The sequence below is a fragment of the Bubalus bubalis genome, chromosome 4 (assembly GCF_019923935.1).
Source record: "Bubalus bubalis isolate 160015118507 breed Murrah chromosome 4, NDDB_SH_1, whole genome shotgun sequence".
Lineage (NCBI taxonomy): Eukaryota > Metazoa > Chordata > Mammalia > Artiodactyla > Bovidae > Bubalus > Bubalus bubalis.
Genome location: NC_059160.1, coordinates 6544962 through 6564462, shown reverse-complemented (window position 1 = coordinate 6564462; position 19501 = coordinate 6544962). Strand labels below are relative to the sequence as shown.

General features: G+C 51.6%; 1 protein-coding gene and 1 long non-coding RNA gene across 2 annotated transcripts in view; one reads left to right on the top strand and one right to left on the bottom strand.

Annotated features, from left to right (window-relative positions):
• Positions 1–5162: 5162 nt before the first annotated feature.
• LOC102409339 lies at positions 5163–13546 on the bottom strand. The gene is made up of 3 exons (XR_328485.4): positions 13360–13546; positions 10877–10975; positions 5163–7406 (listed from the first exon to the last, which is right to left on the bottom strand). It is a non-coding gene; the product is annotated as an uncharacterized LOC102409339 (long non-coding RNA).
• Positions 13547–13989: 443 nt separating this feature from the next.
• The window catches only part of SERHL2 (serine hydrolase like 2), a 22014-nt gene continuing 16502 nt past the window's right edge, over positions 13990–19501 (top strand). Inside the window, 9 exon segments of the mRNA XM_044941945.2 lie at positions 13990–13993; positions 14786–14844; positions 14846–14936; positions 15053–15166; positions 15506–15547; positions 15947–15966; positions 16377–16451; positions 18053–18162; positions 18566–18645. Coding sequence (XP_044797880.2) covers positions 13990–13993; positions 14786–14844; positions 14846–14936; positions 15053–15166; positions 15506–15547; positions 15947–15966; positions 16377–16451; positions 18053–18162; positions 18566–18645 — 595 coding nt within the window.

The window sequence follows — 19501 nt, the reverse complement described above, 5'->3', positions numbered from 1 at the left end:
GCGCGATGAGGATGAGACACTGTTCTTGTGTGTGGGGGGGGTGTCTTTCTGTCTTCCTCAGAAGCAAACTCGCTCCTGGAAACCATCCAAAGGGCGGGAGGCGGCCGGTGCTGGGTGGCAAGAGAATCAAATTGAGTCGAACCTCACTCGGTGGAAAGCAGTTTTCCCACCCACCCGTCCTGGCCTGCAGGATTGGTTAACATACTTGTTTCCTCAGTTGCAATACGAGAGGGATTGAATGAAAGTTTTTCTGGAGCCCATCTGAGGGCCTCTGAGCATCTATGCCACTTTCAACCTAAGACTTTTCCACAATCTGAACTGCGGCCTCACCAGAGGCAAGAATACCCTGAGACCAGGAACAGGAGCCAAGGGGAAGCACTGTGGTAAAATCAGCGGGTGATCGTCAATGCACACGGGTGTCGGCCACCACAGGGATCAGAGACAGGATGCAGTCTCTGAGGGCTCCAGAGCACTGTGATGGCGAGTTGAATGAGATGAGGAGCCCGGCATCTCACGGATCCTCAGTCCCTGTTGAAAGAGAGAAGCCGGAAGGGCTGGGTGAAGCACCCCACATCTCTACCCTGGGGCACTAGGGAGGCAGCAACCCTATGGGCAGAGTGAGGAAGGCTCAGAGATAGCAGGAGGCGCCCAGGCCAAACTTGACCTCCCTTGAGAAGCTGTCCAGGGCCTGCCCTGCTATGCTGGAGGCCAAACTAATTACCACCCTGACCTCCTGCAAACTGTTCCATTTAGTAAACATTAATTTAGGGAGGCCCAGCACTCCCAGCAAGCAAGCAGCCTACGTTTATTGGGAGGAAGCACTGTATCGTCATAGCGACCACGGGTTATGCCGCCAGTTCCTTTCAACTGAAAGCCTCTTGTCTTAGGTTGGGTGCCCTGGGGAACAGAGCTGGAGTCTCTTACTGGTGCATTCAGACAGCTAATTGGGCAGCCTCTCAGGAACTGGACTTTGAGCAAATCAGACAGGCTGGGCAGAAGTTGAACTCTGATGCAGCTGGGAGTCATTGTTGTGTTAGCCCGCCAGGCTCCTCTGTCCATGGAATTCTCCAGGCAAGAATACTGGAGTGGGTCGCCATGCCCTTCTCCAGAGGATCTTCCCAACCCAGGGATCGAACCCAGGTCTCCCTCTTTGCAGGCAGATACTTTACCATTTGAGCTACCCAGGAACCCCTGCTGGTAGCCTCACCTAATTCCACAGGGAGCTCAAGAGCTGGGATGGACTTTCAGAGTGGTCCTGAATCAAGGTAGGGGGCCAGCCTCTTGTACCCCCAGCATGGACTGGATGTTAGCAGAGAACTACCCAGGGTGCTCATACCCTTGGGCACTGCAGGTCCCGTCAGTAAAGGGCAAGTCTCAGGGAAGAACTCAGCCGTGAGCTTTCACAGCTGACGGCTGGAGGAACCTCGGAGGCCTCAGGCTGTGGAGGATGCCGGGTTGGGCACCAAGCATCCCCTCCACTTCTTAAGGGCAGCCTGTTTCGTTCTCTGTTCTCTGCATGTCAGATTTTTCTCTTCCTGCTCCTTAGGTTACAAGGATAGATAATGGTCACACCATTGCTCCTAATTTTTAAAAAATGTGTTCCATTCTGAAGACAAGCCTAGACTAAGGCTGGAATCTCAAACCCAATTCCAGATTTGTGGGGCAGAGACCTTGGCTCAACTTGGGTCAGTGTGCCCACCCAGTAATTAGCTATGGTCTCAGGTTAGATTCCAAGACACCAACAAGGCTGCCCGGGACCCACCCTGGTGACTATGTGCATGGGAGGTGGATAGATCTCCCCAACCGAGAATTCTTGTGAATTAGGCATCCATCCAGAGGTAACCACAGCAATGAGCAGGAGCTTCTAGACTGAAGTAACAACATATGCCAAGGCATGGGAGAGCGGAGAGTACGCCATTGCCGAGAGTTCATGCATTTATTCATTTGACAAACATTTACTGAGCACCTGCTATGTACCAGATGTAATTACAGGCTAGAAATACAACTGCAAAGAAACTGGGAAACTGACAACAGAAACGTAAGAAGCCTTCCCCAGAGCACTTCCCAGCAGTGCTGAATGTAGAACCTACTAGAATACTTCCCCGAGATGTTTTGGTGAGACGTTGATGTATAAAGTAGCAGAGGCCGAGTTGACCTTTATCATGGTCATTGAGCAAAAAGAAAGAAAATCCCACTTCTTCTGTTATATGGTAGCAGTTGAGGCATGCCAGTCTGTGTTGCTCTGGTTGCTTAATAAACCATGAACAGCCTATGTCATTTGACTGTGGAGACCGCGGTAGGCAGGATGCAGGATTTGGGGCACGGGCGTGCCCTGAACCTGGCTGGGGGATGCCAAAACATTAGAACTCGGAGACCACTGCTTCATTTTACAGCAAGAAAATGTGTCCCACACCGGACTTGGAGGAACTAGATGCAGTTGGACTCCCTGTTGTGTCCTCCTTCCATGCCCCAGGGAAGATTTGAGTCCTGGGCTCACCTGTGACTCTGGCAATTGACCAGGGCAGTTGACAATGGATGACCTGTCAGCCCTCCTCCCACCTGTCCCTCTCCCCAAGCTCTGCCCTGCGGCTTGAGGATAGTGATATCATTGAATGCTGACCCTGTGCCATACATAGAGAGACAGGGAAAACCACTAGACCACTCAGGTATGACCTAAATCAAATCCCTTATGACTATACAGTGGAAGTGAGAAATAGATTTAAGGGACTAGATCTGATAGAGTGCCTGACGAACTATGGACAGAGGTTCGTGACATTGTACAGGAGACAGGGATCAGACCATCCCCACAGAAAAGAAATGCAAAAAAAAGCAAAATGGCTGTCTGGGGAGGTCTTACAAATAGCTGTGAAAAGAAGAGAAGTGAAAAGCAAAGGAGAAAAGGAGAGATATAAGCATTTGAATGCAGAGTTCCAAAGAATAGCAAGAAGAGATAAGAAAGCCTTCCTCAGCGATCAATGCAAAGAAACAGGAAAACAACAGAATGGGAAAGACTAGAGATCTCTTCAAGAAAATTAGAGATACCAAGGGAACATTGCATGAAAGATAGGCTCGATAAAGGACAGAAATGGTATGGACCTAACAGAAGCAGAAGATATTAAGAAGAGGTGGCAAGAATACACAGAAGAACTGTACAAAAAAGATCTTCACGACCAAGATAATCACGATGCTGTGATCACTCACCTAGAGCTAGACATCCTGGAATGTGAAGTCAAGCCAAGGCCTTACTCCTTAGAAAGAAAGTTATGACCAACCTAGATAGCATATTAAAAATCACGGACATTACTTTGCCAACAAAGGTCCGTCCAGTCAAGGCTATGGTTTTTCCAGTGGTCATGTATGGATGTGAAAGTTGGACTGTGAAGAAAGCTGAGCACCGAAGAATTAATGCTTTTGAACTGTGGTGTTGGAGAAGACTCTTGAGAGTCCCTTGGACTGCAAGGAGATCCATCACTACGAACAAAGCTAGTGGAGGTGATGGAATTCCAGTTGAGCTATTTCAAATCCTGAAAGACGATTCTGTGAAAGTGCTGCACTCAGTATGCCAGCAAATTTGGAAAACTCAGCAGTGGCCATAGGACTGGAAAAGGTCAGTTTTCATTCCAATCCCAAAGAAAGGCAATGCCAAAGCATGCTCAAATTACCGCACAATTGCACTCATCTCACATGCTAGTAACTACTGCTAAGTCGCTTCAGTCGTGTCCGACTCTGTGCGACCCCATAGACGGCAGCCCACCAGGCTCCCCCATCCCTGGGATTCTCCAGGCAAGAACACTGGAGTGGGTTGCCATTTCCTTCTCCAATGCATGAAAGTGAAAAGTGAAAGTGAAAGTGAAGTCGCTCAGTCGTGTCCGACTCTTCGCGACCCCATGGACTGCAGCCTACCAGGCTCCTCCATCCATGGGGTTTTCCAGGCAAGAGTACTGGAGTGGGGTGCCATTGCCTCCTCCACACATGCTAGTAAAGTAATGCTCAAAATTCTCCAAGCCAGGCTTCAGCAATACGTGAACTGTGAACTTCCTGATGTTCAAGCTGGTTTTAGAAAAGGCAGAGGAACCAGAGATCAAATTGCCAACATCCACTGGATCATGGAAAAAGCAAAAGAGTTCCAGAAAAATATCTATTTCTGCTTTATTGACTATGCCAAAGCCTTTGACTGTGTGGATCACAGTAAACTGTGGAAAATTCTTCAAGAGATGGGAATACCAGACCACCTGACCTGCCTCTTGAGAAATCTGTATGCAGGTAAGGAAGCAACAATTAGAACTGGACATGGAACAACAGACTGGTTCCAAATAGGAAAAGGAGCACGTCAAGGCTGTATATTGTCACCCTGTTTATTTAACTTATATGCAGAGTACATCATGAGAAATGCTGGACTGGAAGAAACACAAGCTGGAATCAAGATTGCTAGGAGAAATATCAATAACCTCAGATATGCAGATGACACCACCTATATGGCAGAAAGTGAAGAGGAACTAAAAAGGCTCTTGATGAAAGTGAAAGAGGAGAGTGAAAAAGTTGGCTTAAAGCTCAACATTCAGAAAACGAAGATCATGGAATCTGGTCCCATCACTTCATGGGAAATAGATGGGGAAACAGTGGAAACAGTGTCAGACTTTATTTTTGGGGGCTCCAAAATCACTGCAGATGGTGATTGTAGCCATGAAATTAAAAGACACTTACTCCTTGGAAGGAAAGTTATGACTAACCTAGATAGCATGTTCAAAAGCAGAGACATTACTTTGCCAACAAAGGTCCATCTAGTCAAGGCTATGGTTTTTCCAGTGGTCATGTATGGATGTGAGAGTTGGACTGTGAAGAAAGCTGAGTGCCGAACAATTGATGCTTTTGAACTGTGGTGTTGGAGAAGACTCTTGAGAGTGCCTTGGGCTGCAAGGAGATCCAACCAGTCCATTCTGAAGGAGATCAGTCCTGGGTGTTCTTTGGAAGGACTGATGCTGAAGCTGAAACTCCAATACTTTGGCCACCCTGTGCGAAGAGTTGACTCATTGGAAAAGACTCTGATGCTGGGGGGGATGGGGGGCAGGAAGAGAAGGGGGCGACAGAGGATGAGATGGTTGGATGGCATCACCGACTCAATGGACATGAGTCTGAGTGAACTCCGGGAGTTGGTGATGGACTGGGGGACCTGGCGTGCTGCAATTCATGGGGTCGCAAAGAGTCGGACACAACTGAGCGACTGAACTGAACTGAACTGAACTTCTCTGTCTTATCTAGTCTACCCTAGGAAGCAGGTGTTAGAGATTTGCTGGCTTGCTTATCTTCTTTTCTCCTACTTCTTGATAAGACAATGGGATTTAATAAAAGATAACCCATACTATCTGAATTTGTATAACAAGAACTTATTCTTCTTGTGATTAAAAAGGTAAAGCAGTTATCCACATGCAAGACCGTATATGAGCCTAAGCTGTAATGACATTTTGAAGAAGCAAGGACAACCTAGAATGCAGTTTCCTTAACGGTAACCTTTGAAAAAAAAGAGAAGCCCAAAGTGAGAGGATCTCTGACTGTCAGGATTGTATTTCCTGGGCAACAGCAAAGATCTGTAGGTAATGCAGTCCTAGGCAACTCAAGCGTCTCTGGGTAATGCCTGGCTGGCAGCAACAGTCTCTGGGTAATGCCCGGGTAGCAGCAAGGGTCTCTGGGTAATGCCCAGGTGACAGCAAGGATCTCTGGGTAATGCCCTGGTGGCAGCAAGGGTTTCTGGGTAATGCCCGGGTGGCAGCAAGGGTCTCTGGGTAATTCCCTGGTGGCAGCAAGAGTGTCTGGGTCATTTAGTCCTGGAAAATGCAAGGGTCTCTGTGGCAAGTGTTTCTGGGTAACAGCAAGTGTCTATAGGTAATGCAGTCTGTCGCTGATACTGCAATGAGACAAGCCCCTTGAATGGCTTTGTTTAAACACCCGCAATGTGTTTCTGGTGCATTTGGCTACACCCCCTCTTCCCTGTGGAAGGACTCTATTTGGATCAGCCCCTAGCCTATTTTACACTTGCTCATTGTAAGGGTGGGTACTGGGAAGACTTCTGGAGACTCACACCACATGGACTTCACAGCAGAGGCCCACTGGCTATCATCCTATCCCAAAATATCTGTGACTGGGCTCCAAAACAAGAGACACCTGTGTCTTGTGTATAATTTTTGGTTATCAATTTACTTTTAAAACTTCTGTAACTCTCCTTCCACCATTCCTTATAAAATTTTTTGTTTACTTATTGGCTGCGCTGGGCCTCGACTGTTGCATATGGGCTTTCTCTAGTTGCGGCGAGAGGGGCTCCTCTCTAGTTGTGTTTCGCTGGCTTCTCTTGCTGCAGAGCATGGTCTCTGGGGCATGAGGGCTCAGCAGTTGTGCTTGTGGGCTTAGTTGCCACACAGTATGCGGAATCTTCCAGGGATCAGGGCAGGCAGATTCTTAACCACTGGACCATCGGGGAAGTCCCTCAAGCTCCTTAAGTTAATCGCATCTGCAAGCTCTCTTTTGCCATGTAAAGTAACACAACCACAGGCTCCAGATATTAGGACGCAAACATCTTTGGGAGGTTCTTTTCCTACTACAATGTACTTTATAGATTTTCTTTTCTTGAACTCCTTGTAAAGTGTATTATACTGCCATTCGCTCTTGTGTCTTGCTGCTTTCGCTCACCATTACATTTCTAATATTTGTCCCTGGTACTGTGTGTAGCATTCATTCATTTTTTGTCACTGCTATATTGTAGTCCCTCAAATTCATACACAACAATTTATTTATTCATCTTCGCTGATGGCCATTTAGATCATTCGGCTTTTGAATTTCACAAGCAACACTATTTGTACACATGTATCTTGATGGTCAGAATCCTTAGAGTCGTCCTGATTCCGCCTCTTCCGTCTCCTCCCCACTCTCAACCACACCCAGCCTGCCTGTACTACCTCCCCGTCTAATCCCTCCTGTCATCACCGACTGAGGGCCTCCTGACACGGCTCTCTGCTCTGGCTCCCAGCACAGGGTCTGGGGAAAACCGCCTGTCCACAAAATGTTTCTCTGATGAATCTAAAAACAGAAGTGTTGGGGGCAGATGAACCTTGAGACCCCCTCAGTTAGACATTCTGGGATAAAGAAAGCGGCTTCCCTCTCTCACCTGAGGCAACAGGAAGACCCTGGCGGTGACGTGACGGTGCAGTTGGACCACTCATTCAGCTACCAAGATCTTATTCCACCTAATGGTCAGGAGCCTCCACAAGACCCTCCATGTATGGTTTGCAGACCTCCCCAGCAAACAAAGGATTAAGGTGGACTCCAGCCTGGCAAGTGGTCGCACACTTTGACTATCACTCCAGAAGGGTGGGTGTGGAAGGAGAGTTAGCTTTACTGAGTCAAGGTCTATTGGTCTGGAAAAAAAAAAAAAAAAAAAACAACTGTTGGTTTGGGTGAGCTCTATTTTATGACTTCTTAATTAATTAATTTTACAGTAGGTCCTTGTTGCTTATTTTAAATAAGCAGGGACCCGCCTGGTGGATCCATGGCTGAGAATCCGGCTTCCCATGCAGGGGACATGGGTCCAATCCTTGGATGGGGAACTAAGATTCCACGGGGCAACTAAGCCCATGTGCCACAACTGGAGAGAACCCCCCAAATGCTGCAACTAGAGAAAGCCCACATGCCACAACAAAGACTCAAAATAATAATAATAATTAATGAATGTAGCAACATGTCTGTTTTGTGACTTTAAGGTCTAAATGAAATGAAGTGAAACCCCCCTAAAATAATAATAATAATAAATAAATAAATAGAGCAACATGTCTATTTTGTGACTTTTAAGGTCTAAATGAAATGAAGTGAAAATCCCCAATAACAATAAAGAAATACAGCAATGTGTCTATTTTTGTGACTTTCAAGGTCTAAATGAAATGAAGTGAAAACCCAAAGTCCCTGGGCCAAAAGACCTAAAAGGGAAGCTGTGGGTCTTTCTCAGAAGGAACTGGCTATTTAGTCCCTCCAAGAAGGGGTTTTGTTTGTGGAGGAGAAGCAGAGAGGCGAGCCATTTCCTTCCATCTCATCAGTCACCTGCGGGCTCTGAAGAAACAGGTCAGGCCTGGCCACCGGGCAGGAGTGGGAGGGGAGGCGGAACAGCTGGCCCGGCAGAGGGTGCTGAGGTCACTGTGCTTCAGGCCAGCAAGACGGGGTTGGCTGGCAGCCAGCTAGCTCGTGCTGAGGACATCAGGGCACAGGCAGCTCTTGTGACTGCGTGGGGTGAAGTGCCAGAGTGCATGGCCAGCCTTGGGGCTGGGTCAGCTGCCCTTGGCCACCTCGCTCACCCTGAGGCTGCTTGTCCAGGGCTGAGCACCCCACCGGGACCCGGCACTCCTGTCCATCAAGCCCCCCTCGCTAAGACCCAGCACACCAGCCCCCCAGGCCGACCAACCTGGGCTACGGCCGGTCACTGTTTCAACTGGCTCTGATACACCCCCTGTCCCCTAAGTCACCATCTAAGCCCTGAATCCAGGCCCCAACGAAAGAGGATCTGCTCTCTCGAAGCCTCCGGAGCGTGTGTCCACTCACTCCTGCCCTCCCTGTCTGCAGGGGTTGGTGGGGAGGTGGGGGAGAGGGCAGGGGTCTGTCCTGGGGCTGAGCCCATGCAGGTCACCCTTGGTCAGGGCCCTCGCTACTGGGCTTGCATTTGTGTACAGCGGGGACATCTCTAACGGTGTGAAACTAAACTGACCCTCAGGGGACTGAAAATAAGATATGAGCAACATCCCCCAGAGACTGACCCATAAAACTGGATACCAGAGGCCCCCGAACATCCTGGAGCAGTCCCATGGGCACTGCATCTAAGGAGCTAAAAAGAAAATTACAGTTCTTCAGGGGCCCTTGTTTCCTGAGGTATGCACCATTCCTTATTCTTTCCTGTATTAAATCGTTCAACAAACAAATCTTCAGGCTCTTTTCATGTGCCATAGCTGTTCTAGTAAGCTATTACCGTGTAACCATCTGCCCCAAGACTTAGTGACAAAGGCTTTTCTGGGGATGACTCAAAACTAGAAGTGAAATAAGACTGACTGATTCAACTACATTAAAAACAAAACAAAACAAAAACACCTCTGTGTGGCAATGAATACACTCATAAGTCAAATGAAAGATATTTGGGGAAAACATACGCAACTCATGTCACAGAGAAAGAATTAATCTCTCTAATAGTTGAGTTCTAAGAAATCAGGAAAAAAACAGAGAAAGGACATTTAAAAACACAAATGGCCCTGAGGTTCATAAAAAAATTCAAGCCCACTTAAACCAAGAGAGAAATTCTAATTAAAAGCGCCCTGCAATACCATTTCTCTTCTAGCAGATTGACACAAATTCAAAAGCTGGAAACTGGCCTCCTCTGTCAAGGCCACAGGGGAGCAGGCAGGCTTGTCCAGCACGGGAGCAGTGCAGCATGGGACAGTCTGGCAATGTGGAAACCTAGCAACATCATGGGAAAAGTGGGAAAGATTTGTCCACATGTACTTTAAAAAACAAAAAACTGAGGAATACTAAGAAATTAATAGAAGTTTCCTGAATTGAGTGGTAAGAGTGGGTTGGCCAAGGATGGGGTAAAAACAAGATGCCCCACTGCATACCTTGTGTGTTCCTTCTTTGAACAACAGGAGTGAGTGCCTTATCGCTTCAAACAACTTAAATATGCATAACTTAATGAGACATAAAATGCACAATGTCAAATTGTATAGGACATAGCTAAAATCATCTTTAGAAGTGTAAAGCTTTAGGGGATTCCCTAGTGGTCCAGTGGTTAAGACGCCACGCTTCCACTTTAGGGGGCACGGGTTTGATCCCTGGTCAGGGAACTCAGATTCCGTATGCCTTGAGATGCAACTCTCCACACCCACAACCCCCATCCCCACCGCCCCCCCACCCCGCCAAAAAAAAACACCAAAAACGCTTAAAGCTTTAACTTCAGTAAATAGGATACAAGGAAAAAATTTTTTTAAGTTAAAACAAGTTGGAACAGAGCAAAACAGGCTTGTTAGTAATGGCTGACAACATTTCACAGTGCAACATACTTGCTATTCCCTCATGTATTTAATCACATCTAAAGTATAAATCAAGGGTTCTTGTCAGGTTTTTGGTTTTTTAGTGGAACTCTTAAGTTTGGGTATAATTTTAATTCACAGAAAAAGCTGCAGAGATAGTACAGAATTTCTTCTATGTCCTTCACCTAGCTCCCTATGACGTAAACACCTCTAATAACCATGATACAAAGGTAGAAATTAACATTAGGATGTTACTATGAACTAAACCCTAGATTTTAGATTTTTCCAGTTTTTCCAAGAATGTCCCTTCCTGTTGCAGGATCCGATCCAGGATACCACACTACATTTAGTGTCAGAGATTACCTTTATTTCATAAACTTAACCAAGGGAAATTTCCCCTTGCTGATGGACTAGGAACTCCTGGGAACATTTCTGCCTCTCACTTATTAATACCTTCCTTCCTCTCTGGATGTGGACAGCATTCTAACCTGAGGAATGTAACCAAGGGAGTAAGGACGCAAGACCTTAAGAATTACTCCCTGACTCCCCCACTCTGGGCTGTTGCTTTTGTGAGTCTAGAGGGACAGGCTGGGAGGAAATGTTCTTTGTAATTCTCAGCCAATTCAATTGGCAGAAGTTGATTGAGGTTCTACTGTGTGCAGGGGCTCTGGTAGATGCTAAAGGGGCAAACAGAGTTGAGTAAGACCTTTTCCTAATTTTAGAAGCTGACATCTAGGGAGTGGACCCAGTTGAATACAACACCATACGGGGGTGAGAGCTGGTGTACCGGCAGCAAAAAACAAGAGATGAGGAGGTACGCGTCTCACCTGCAAGGGCTGAAGAGGGCTTCCTGGAGCAGGTGACTTTCGAACCATGCTTTGAAAGAAGGGTAGGGTTTCAATGGCAAGGCAAATGGGAAGCGTATTCTGGACCAAAGAAATGGGGTAAACAAAGGCACAGCAGTGAGAAAATGTGGGCACAAACAGAGAACCCATAGCCTGGGGCTCCTGGAGCTGGATGTGTGCCCCAAAAGGCAGGAAGACAGGGGACTTCCCTAGTGGTCCAGTGGCTAAGACTCTGGACTCCCAATGAACTCAAGGGGCCTGAGTTCAATCCCTGGTCAGCCAATTAGATCCCACGTGCCGCAACTAAGAGTCTGCAAGCCACAACGCAAAGATCCTGCATGCCAGGACTTTCCTGGTGGTCCAGTGGTTAAGAATCCGCCCTGCAATGCAGGGGACACCAGTTCGATCCCTGGTCTGGGAAGATCCCATGTGTCTCTGGGCAACAACTGAGCCTGTGTGCCACAACTGGTGAGCCTGTGCTCTGGTACCCAGGAACTGCAACTACTGAGCCCCCGTTCTGCAGCTACTAAAGCCCATGAAGTTGGAGCCTGTGCTCCCCAATAAGAGAAGCAAGGCAGTGAGAAGCCTCCACATCACAACTAGAGAGCGGTCCTCACTCTTTGCAACTAGAGCATGCCCATGCCCAGCAACGAAGACCCAGCACAGTCAAAAAAAAACAAAAAAAAAGATCCTGCATGCCACAATTAAGACCCAGCACAGTCAAATAAGTAAATGTTAAAAAGAAGAAGGGAAGACGGGCCGCAGAGACAGTCTCTAGTGTTAGGCGGGAGATCCACCTCCCTCCAGCAGGCAGTGATGGCAAAGGTCAGAGCTGCGGCCATGCAGCAGGGGGAGCTGGTGGCGGCAGGACGTGTGAGTTGGCGCAGGGGGCCTAGCTGAAGGGAGTCCTTGTCTTCTTGGGGTGATGGGCACCCAGCCCAGGGGGTCACTGGAATGGGAGGGGTCAGAGGCAGGCAGTGAAAGGGTGCTGTGGATCCCAGTCTAGATGTGAATGTGAGGATGAGGAAGAGGATGTGGTGGGGTGACTGAGGGGAGCCTGACGGACAGAGTTGAGGCAGTGGATAAGGTCTGTGCAGGAAGGGCCGACTGGACTGAGGAGTGCAGAGGGGTGCATGGATGCTCAGTCGCTTCAGTCACATCTGACTCTTCGGGACCCTATGTACTTCAGTCCACCAGGTTCCTCTGTCAATGGGATTCTCCAGGCAAGAATACTGGAGTGGGTTGCCATGCCCTCCTCCAGGAGATCTTCCCGACCCAGGGATCGAACTTGTGTCTGCCTGTGTCCTCTGCATTGTGGGCCAATTCTTTACCCACTGAGCCACCTGGACTAAGAGAATTTGAGGTCAATGTGCTAGCTAGAGAAGTCCCCACTCAGAGGTCAGGCTGGAGCCTGGTGCCAGGTATAAATGTGGCATCATCCATGACAAAGAGGTGGCACCCAGGGCAGTGGAGGAAGGAGCCTCTTCACAGGGGCCATGTCCCTCCCTGTGGCTTCTATACCTCAGGGTCTGTGACCCCTGCTTAACTTGTCCAGGAGGCCACAGCATTTCTGGAACTCATGGACACCACCATGCATGTACCCATTGAGAGATGGTCTTGTCAACCCCAGCTCCCAGCTGACCCTCACCACTTAGTAAGGTTCAACCTCCTTAGCTCCACGCTCGGCCCCATCCTCACCTTTATGCACACTGTCCAGCCACCAACACCTTTCCCTGCACTGTGACTCCCTGCCAGCTTGTCCCCCACCATCCCTGTCTTCAGAGCCTGGGTCTCTGATCTCCTTCCCCTGACACACACCCGCACCCCAGGAAGAATTCACTGTACAGCTCTCACTTGAGCCGTCAGCCGCCTGGATTCTGGGCTCCAGTTGGGGCTCTGCTGGGCCATGACGCCTCAGGGCCCTAGGCTTTCCAACTAGCAAATGGTGCGAAACAGAAGAAGTATTTCCCCTTATTTGTCCTAGACCTGTCACTTTCAGAGGCTCAAAGGATGCACTTTTGCACCTTTATTAGAGGATTTAGTACCCCAAATATCCCCTTCATGATTTGGAGTTCTTGATCCTCTCCAAGCTCAATGTCATTGTCTATAATCCTCCCTCACCTGGGGGTTCGTCCATGTTCCCAATTTACACATTCATTGGTTCACTGGTACAACCAATATCAAGGCTGGCTCGTGCCAGACACCTTGAAGACCCCAGGACACCGTGAGAACACAATGGAGGCAGTCCCGCCTTCCAGGAGAACGTTAAACCACTGAATAAAGAGCCTCCCCACCTTTAGGCCTCCAGTGGGGGTCCGTGAGGACCCAGGGGGTGCCCCGATCGCTGGGGCAGTTTCCTGGGCCTTCTCCAGCTCCTGCTCCCGCGCAGGGGTAAGGATGGCCATGGGGATTGCGCAAGGGTCTGGTCCCATCACCCCCATGTCAGGCAGAGCCGGATCTGTTACCTGCGACACAGCCCCGGGTGCAGCCCAAGATTTTGGAGGTCGTTTGGCCAGAGCCCGCGGGCTCCCCCAGCCGCTCTGCTCACAGCTGAGCGCTCAGCCCCACTGTGGGCACGTGGGGGTTTCCCACTGCAAGCACGATCGGGGATCAGGTCTCGGCAGGAATCCAGCCAGCCCGCCGGAAGTTCTGCACGTGGGGCGGGGGCGGGGCCGACCATTGGTGGGCGGGGCCGAGGGCGGAGGGAAACGGTCGCTGGTGGGCGGGGCCGGGACGGGCCTTTGGTGGGCGGGGCCGAGGGCGGGGTGGGGCAGGCCTTTGGTGGGCGGGGACGAAGGCGGGGCGGGAGAACGGACGCTGGTGGGCGGGGGCGGGGCAGGACAGACAGGCCGTTTATGGGCGGGGCCGAGGCGGGTTTGGGGCGGGGACGACTGCTGGTGGGCGGGGCGGGCCACGATCATTGGTGGGCGGGGCGGGGGCGGGGCGGGCCACGATCGTTGGTGGGCGGTGCGGGGGCGGTGCGGGGGCGGTGCGGGGCCGGCTCCCTAGGAGCCAGAGCCAGAACGCAGGTGTCTGTCGCACGCGGGGAGACTTAGCTGGAGTGACGGCCTCCGTGCGACCTAGGGACGCGAACGATGGGTGAGGCTCCGCAGTCCCGGGCTCCCTAGACCGGAGTGGGATGGGCGAGGCCACCCACCTGCTTGGGACCGCGGAAGCGGGGTGGGCATGCCGCCCTCCCGGCGGTAGCACGTCCTTGTCTGCAGCCTGCAGAGCAGGCCCAGCCCCACCGGTGCGAGGGTGGGGCCCCGAGAATGGGTCGCACGTGGTCTCTCAGGATTCCGGGAGCCCCAAGTTAGAGAAACAAATTCGCGGGGTCTCTGGGGGCACGCGTGTCTCAGGCCTGGCCAGAAGCGCCTGCGGGTGAAAAGGTCAGCCCTGTAGGAGGCAGCCGGACCTGAGCGGGCCGGTGCCCCGGGGGTCAGGGCAAGGGGCCTGGGGTCGCGCCGCCCGCGCTGAATCCGAGCTCCACCTGATTGCACCTGTGTGACCTAGGGCGTGGACTGCACTTCCTGTGCCTCAGCTTCTGGGTTTGGGAAGGGAGGGCGAGAGTGCTCCAACTTACTGTGAAGATGTGGGGAGATGGGCCACCCCATTGCGCCCTCCGCGAAGGCTTAGAAAACCTTGGCCATTGCTTATTACTCTGTTTACTCCAGTTTTACAGGAAAGAAAACTGGGTCAAGAGGTTTTAATAACTTGCTCCAGGTCGCACAGCCATAAGTTCAGAGCCCAGGCCTAGCTAACCCCCACCCCCAACTTATTCTACAAAATTCTACTATGAAGCACTCCCAAGGTTTTTCCTCACCCAGTGGATCCAGCTTACCTCTCCGTCCTCCAGGTAGCCACACACCCACATCTGGCTCTTTATTTCAGGTCTCATCTCAGAGCTGAAGCTCGCTGTTCCCTGGGGCCACATTGCAGCCAAAGCCTGGGTACTCCCATCAAGCCGCCCCTGTTCTCTGCCTTCACGGGTGGCTGGACAATGCCAACTCCTTTGACAGACTCATCCCTCTTCTCCCAAAAGGTGGGCCTGGGGGCTGAAGGGAAGCCATGGGGTAAGGCAGCGGGTCTGTAGGAGAATCAGGAGTGGGGGAGATGGCTGACCTGGATGCCCCCCCCCACCCTCTCCCTCTGTCTCAGACTTTCATTATGTTGCCATGGACTTCGGGGGTCATGGGCTTTCATCCCACTACAGCCCAGGTTTCCCGTATCACTATCAAAACTTTGTGAGTGAGGTCTGGAGAGTCGCGGCAGGTGAGCAAGAGACAGAGCCTGTGTGTTTGTCTGTGGGGGTCGGGGGTGGGGTGGGGTAGGGAATTGGGGAGGTGCTCTGCGAGTCGGGTGTGATGGCCAGGAAGCAACGCTGGCCTGAGAGTGCCTTGGGGTCTGGCCCTAATTCTGCCAGCAACTCATGGGTGACTTTGTGCAAGCTGGAGAAAGCTCACTTCTTCCCATGAGTTCCAACCCCTCAGCGCCCCTGGGGATCCTTTCAGGGTGTTTCCTGAGTGGAGCATCACAGGGCACAGGGACTGTGGGGCCGAGGGCAGGTGGGGGAGGCTGGGCCCACCCCAACCTGGCTCCATGTCTTTTCAGCCCTGAAATGGAATCGGTTTTCCCTCCTGGGCCACAGTTTTGGTGAGTGCGCTGGTCTCAAGCTGTGGGGCTGAGAGGGAGAGGACTAGTACACAGGTTCCCTGCACCCCTGGGAACTGCAAGGAGATATAAAGGAGTTCGTTAGACACTGACCCGTAGGCACCATGCCCAGTGGCCTCAGGCAACCCCCTAAGGGACAGGTGGCCCCATGGATGGCCGTTGTCTCCTGATTTGAGAAGGGAAACAGAGTCAGGTCCGATGTAGGGGCTGCGTGGCCCCAGAGAGGGAGCCTCAAGTTTGATGATGAATGCAGAGCCCCACCTGCTGGTGGGAGACAGGAGCTGGGGGGCCTGGCTGGGGGTAGGTCCACCTCTGGGAAGGAGTCTTGGTAGGACTTGGAGAGCTGGGGAATATACGCCAAATGCTCTTTTGTCCCCCCAGGTGGCGCTGTGGGTGGAATGGTGAGTAGATGGCTTTGCAGTGACCACCTCTGGCCCCTCCTCCGGGTGGGATAGGAAGAGTAGGAGCAGGAAGGGGTAGAGAGTAGGAGCAGGCAGCGCATTAGTGGCTTGTGCCAGCTTCCTTTGGAAGGACCCTATTGTGAGGACATTCCTGATGGAGTTAAGTGTTTCCACTGCCCATTGCCTCTGTCACAGAGAACCCTGGAGAATCCAGCCATCACCGGGGTCAATGCTGGGTGTGGACTGTGGGAAGGAGGGGAGAGAAAGGTGCCCTGAAAGGATAAGAGGTTCCCGGTGGCCTAGTGGTCAGTACCCTGTCCCCACCTGAATGCCAGTGTCCCCAGGGGACAGTCTGAGTCCTTCTCCTTCCTCTCCTCTTCATGCTTCCTTTCTTCGGTGTCGCATCATAGTTTTCCTGTATCTTCCCCGAGATGGTGGATAAACTCATCTTGCTGGAGTCCTTACCATTTTTCCTGGACACGAACGTAAGGACGGGGCTTGCACACATGGTGTCACTGGGGTACCCGGGTCCCAGATAGTGTCCTCAGCCCTGCCCGCCTTGGCGGATACCAGGGAAGCAGGAGGAGGTGGCAGATGGTGGACAAGAGGGCTCAGGGTTCCCCACCCCCGCTGCCCCTGAGGGCAGGGTTGTGCTACGTATTCCCTCGGACTGGGCAGGGAACAGGGTCACGGGCCTGTGTCATCCTCGGAGGCCCTGCTTGTGGCCTGGAGTCTGCAGAAGGCCAGGTTGATCACAATGGCAGGGATGGGAGAGGGGAGGAGCAGTGGGCTGAGGAGGCCCTAGGGGTGCACAGTTGGGCGGGCCCACCTGCACTCAAGTGCCTTCACAGTGTACACGCCCCGCACAACTGCACACAGGAGGCCTGAGTATGGACTGGTGGGCAAAGCGTTGACCCCTCTCATCAGCACCACCAATGACGACCACCAGGGCTGTCTCTATATCTGAGTCCTGGCTCTGCCATTTCCCCTGCTGTGTGACTCTGGGCAGGTCAGTTTGCCTCTCTGGGCCTCAGTTTCCTCACCTGTAAAATGAGGAGGTTGGACTAGGGCAGGGGTCCGCAGCCTCTGGGACCTAAATCCAGATGATCTCAGGTGGAGCTGCTGTAATAATAATAGACATAAAGTACACAGTAAGTGTAAAGCGTTTGACTCATTCTGACACCGTCTCCCTCCCCCACCCTGGTCTGAGGAAAAATTGTCTTCCACGAAACTGGTCCCTGGTACCAGGAAGATTGGGGTCCCCTGGACTAGATGATGCAGAGGCACCCTCCAGCTCTGACGGGAGTCTTTCTGTTCCCAAGGGCTTAGCCTCACACAGCTCCTTTATCAGTTTCAGTTTTCTTGTCCATAGATTCTGTAAGGGCAGGAACCACAGCTGTCTCTTTACCACCACACACCCAGTCCTGGCACACAGTAAGCACTCAATAAGTGCATTGCATGAGTGGAGAGCTCATGGATTATGGTGAGGATCTCCGAGATTGTGGTAACCGCCACTCTGGCGTCCTTGTTGGTTTCACCCACTGAGCGACACACCGTGCCCCAGGGGGCTTCCTCGGGTGACTCTTTGCTCCTGCCGGGGTGGATGGAGGTGTCACTTCCCATTGCTGCTCCAGGCAGTAGACCTTGGACGAGGCCAGGCCGTGCTGAGAGTGAGCTGGGCTGGAAATGGGTGCACTGGAGGCTCCCCCCAGGTTGTACCCCCTCCGCAAGTTCCTCTCCACCATGTAGCGTGAGGGTGTCAATTAGAACAGATGAACTTGCCGTTCAGTTGGACCCCAAGAGTGCACCTTTGCAAAGCACTTGGCAGTTAACAGAGCTCTCCCTTCCCCTCCATCTTCAGCCCGACCCCTCCAGCTCTCCCAGGCTGCAGGCTGGGCTGGGCGGCTGTGACCGAGGTGGACAACTTGCTTCAGGTCACAGGGCTGACTGGCAGGGGCTGATCCTGTGCCCTGCATCTCTCAGGTTCAGAGTATTCTTGGGCTAAGAGGGTGTGCCGCTGAGTGGAGGGTGGGGCTGGGTGAGGAACTGGGTCCCCGCCCGCCCAGCAGAACCCATGGGCCTTTAGGAGATGGACAACTTGCTGACCTACAAGCGGAGGGCCATAGAGCACATGCTGCAGGTGGAGGCCTCCAGGAAGCCCGCGCACGTGGTCAGCCCGGAAGAGATGCTGCAGAGGTGAGTGGCAGGTGGGACCGGTGGGAGTCAGAGATCTGGGGAAGTTATGGACCACCGAGGGGGGAAGTCTCTGGGGCCTGGAGGAAGCTCCATCTCCTAGTCCCAAATCTGCAGCACGCCTGTTTCTCTGTGTGCTCACTGGCGCTCCTTAGCCACCCCGGCTAGGACTTTGTCTGCCCTCATTCACCCCACCTGTAGCTGTGCCCTTTGCCCCACCCCCCACAAGCTCTCTGCCACGCCCAGTACCCACACACACACAGACACACACACTCACACAGCACTGATGCAAACATCCCCATTTGTGCAGGCGCGTGTCCTTGGCGGGTGGCCTTCCCCCACCTTCCTCTCCTTTCACCTGGCCCCCCGCCCCCGCCCCAGGCACTCAGTGTCCCCTCTTCCCCAGGTTACTGAAAAAGAACAGCCACGCAGGTGAGGAGTGCGGGAAGCATCTCCTGCAGAGAGGAACCACACAGGTGGCCACGGGTAAGGGACTCTCTGTCAAAGGCCTTTGCTAATGGGCACTTGCCGGGAGCCGGCATATTGCATATTGAGTGCATATTGCATATTGAGTGCAGCACTTTCCACAGCATCATCTTTCAGGATCTGGAATAGCTCAACTAAAATTCTATCACTGCTGGGAGCCAGCGTGAGGCACTCCGCCCGTGGCAAAGGTCATGAGGAAGGAGGCTCGGCATACGCAAAGGCGGGATCGAGCCTCAGGAGTACCCCTGGAAATTCTCGAGCATCTACCCCCAAACCAGAGTCTGCCTACTTTCGGCTTTGTGCTCTCACCTACACCTCTGACTTTATGGGGGCTGTCCCCCACCACCTCTCTCTGAAAAAAAGAGTTAGCTTATAGCTCCAGTTAATAATTCCTGGGTGTGACAGTGTTTAACCTACAAACTCCTTTGGAAATCCTCTAGCCTGCCTGAATAGGTTTTTCTGGCCACATGTGATTGTTCAGAGCCTCCCAACTGTGAGAGGCAGGAGATGTTCTAAACTGTCTAAACACAGATTCCTTTGAGTAGTTAAAAGATTGATTAGAAATTGTATTGGTGAAGGGTTTTTCACTTGTTGGGCCAATGTTTGCTGCTAAGTCTCCATACTCCTTACCTACTGTGTCCTTGGCAGTGTATTGATTGATATAATGGGTGTATAGAAATGTAAAATGCAGCTTTGTCCAATGCTTTTTTGGAGGCTGGTGCCTGACTTTGGAATAATCACCTTTAGAGAAAGATAAGTTTCTTAAAATGTTAACAGGCCTCCTGGCCAGAAGATGATGTAATTCACCTAAACTTTTGCATATGATAAGTTTGAAAGCCTGGCTTCGATTAGGACC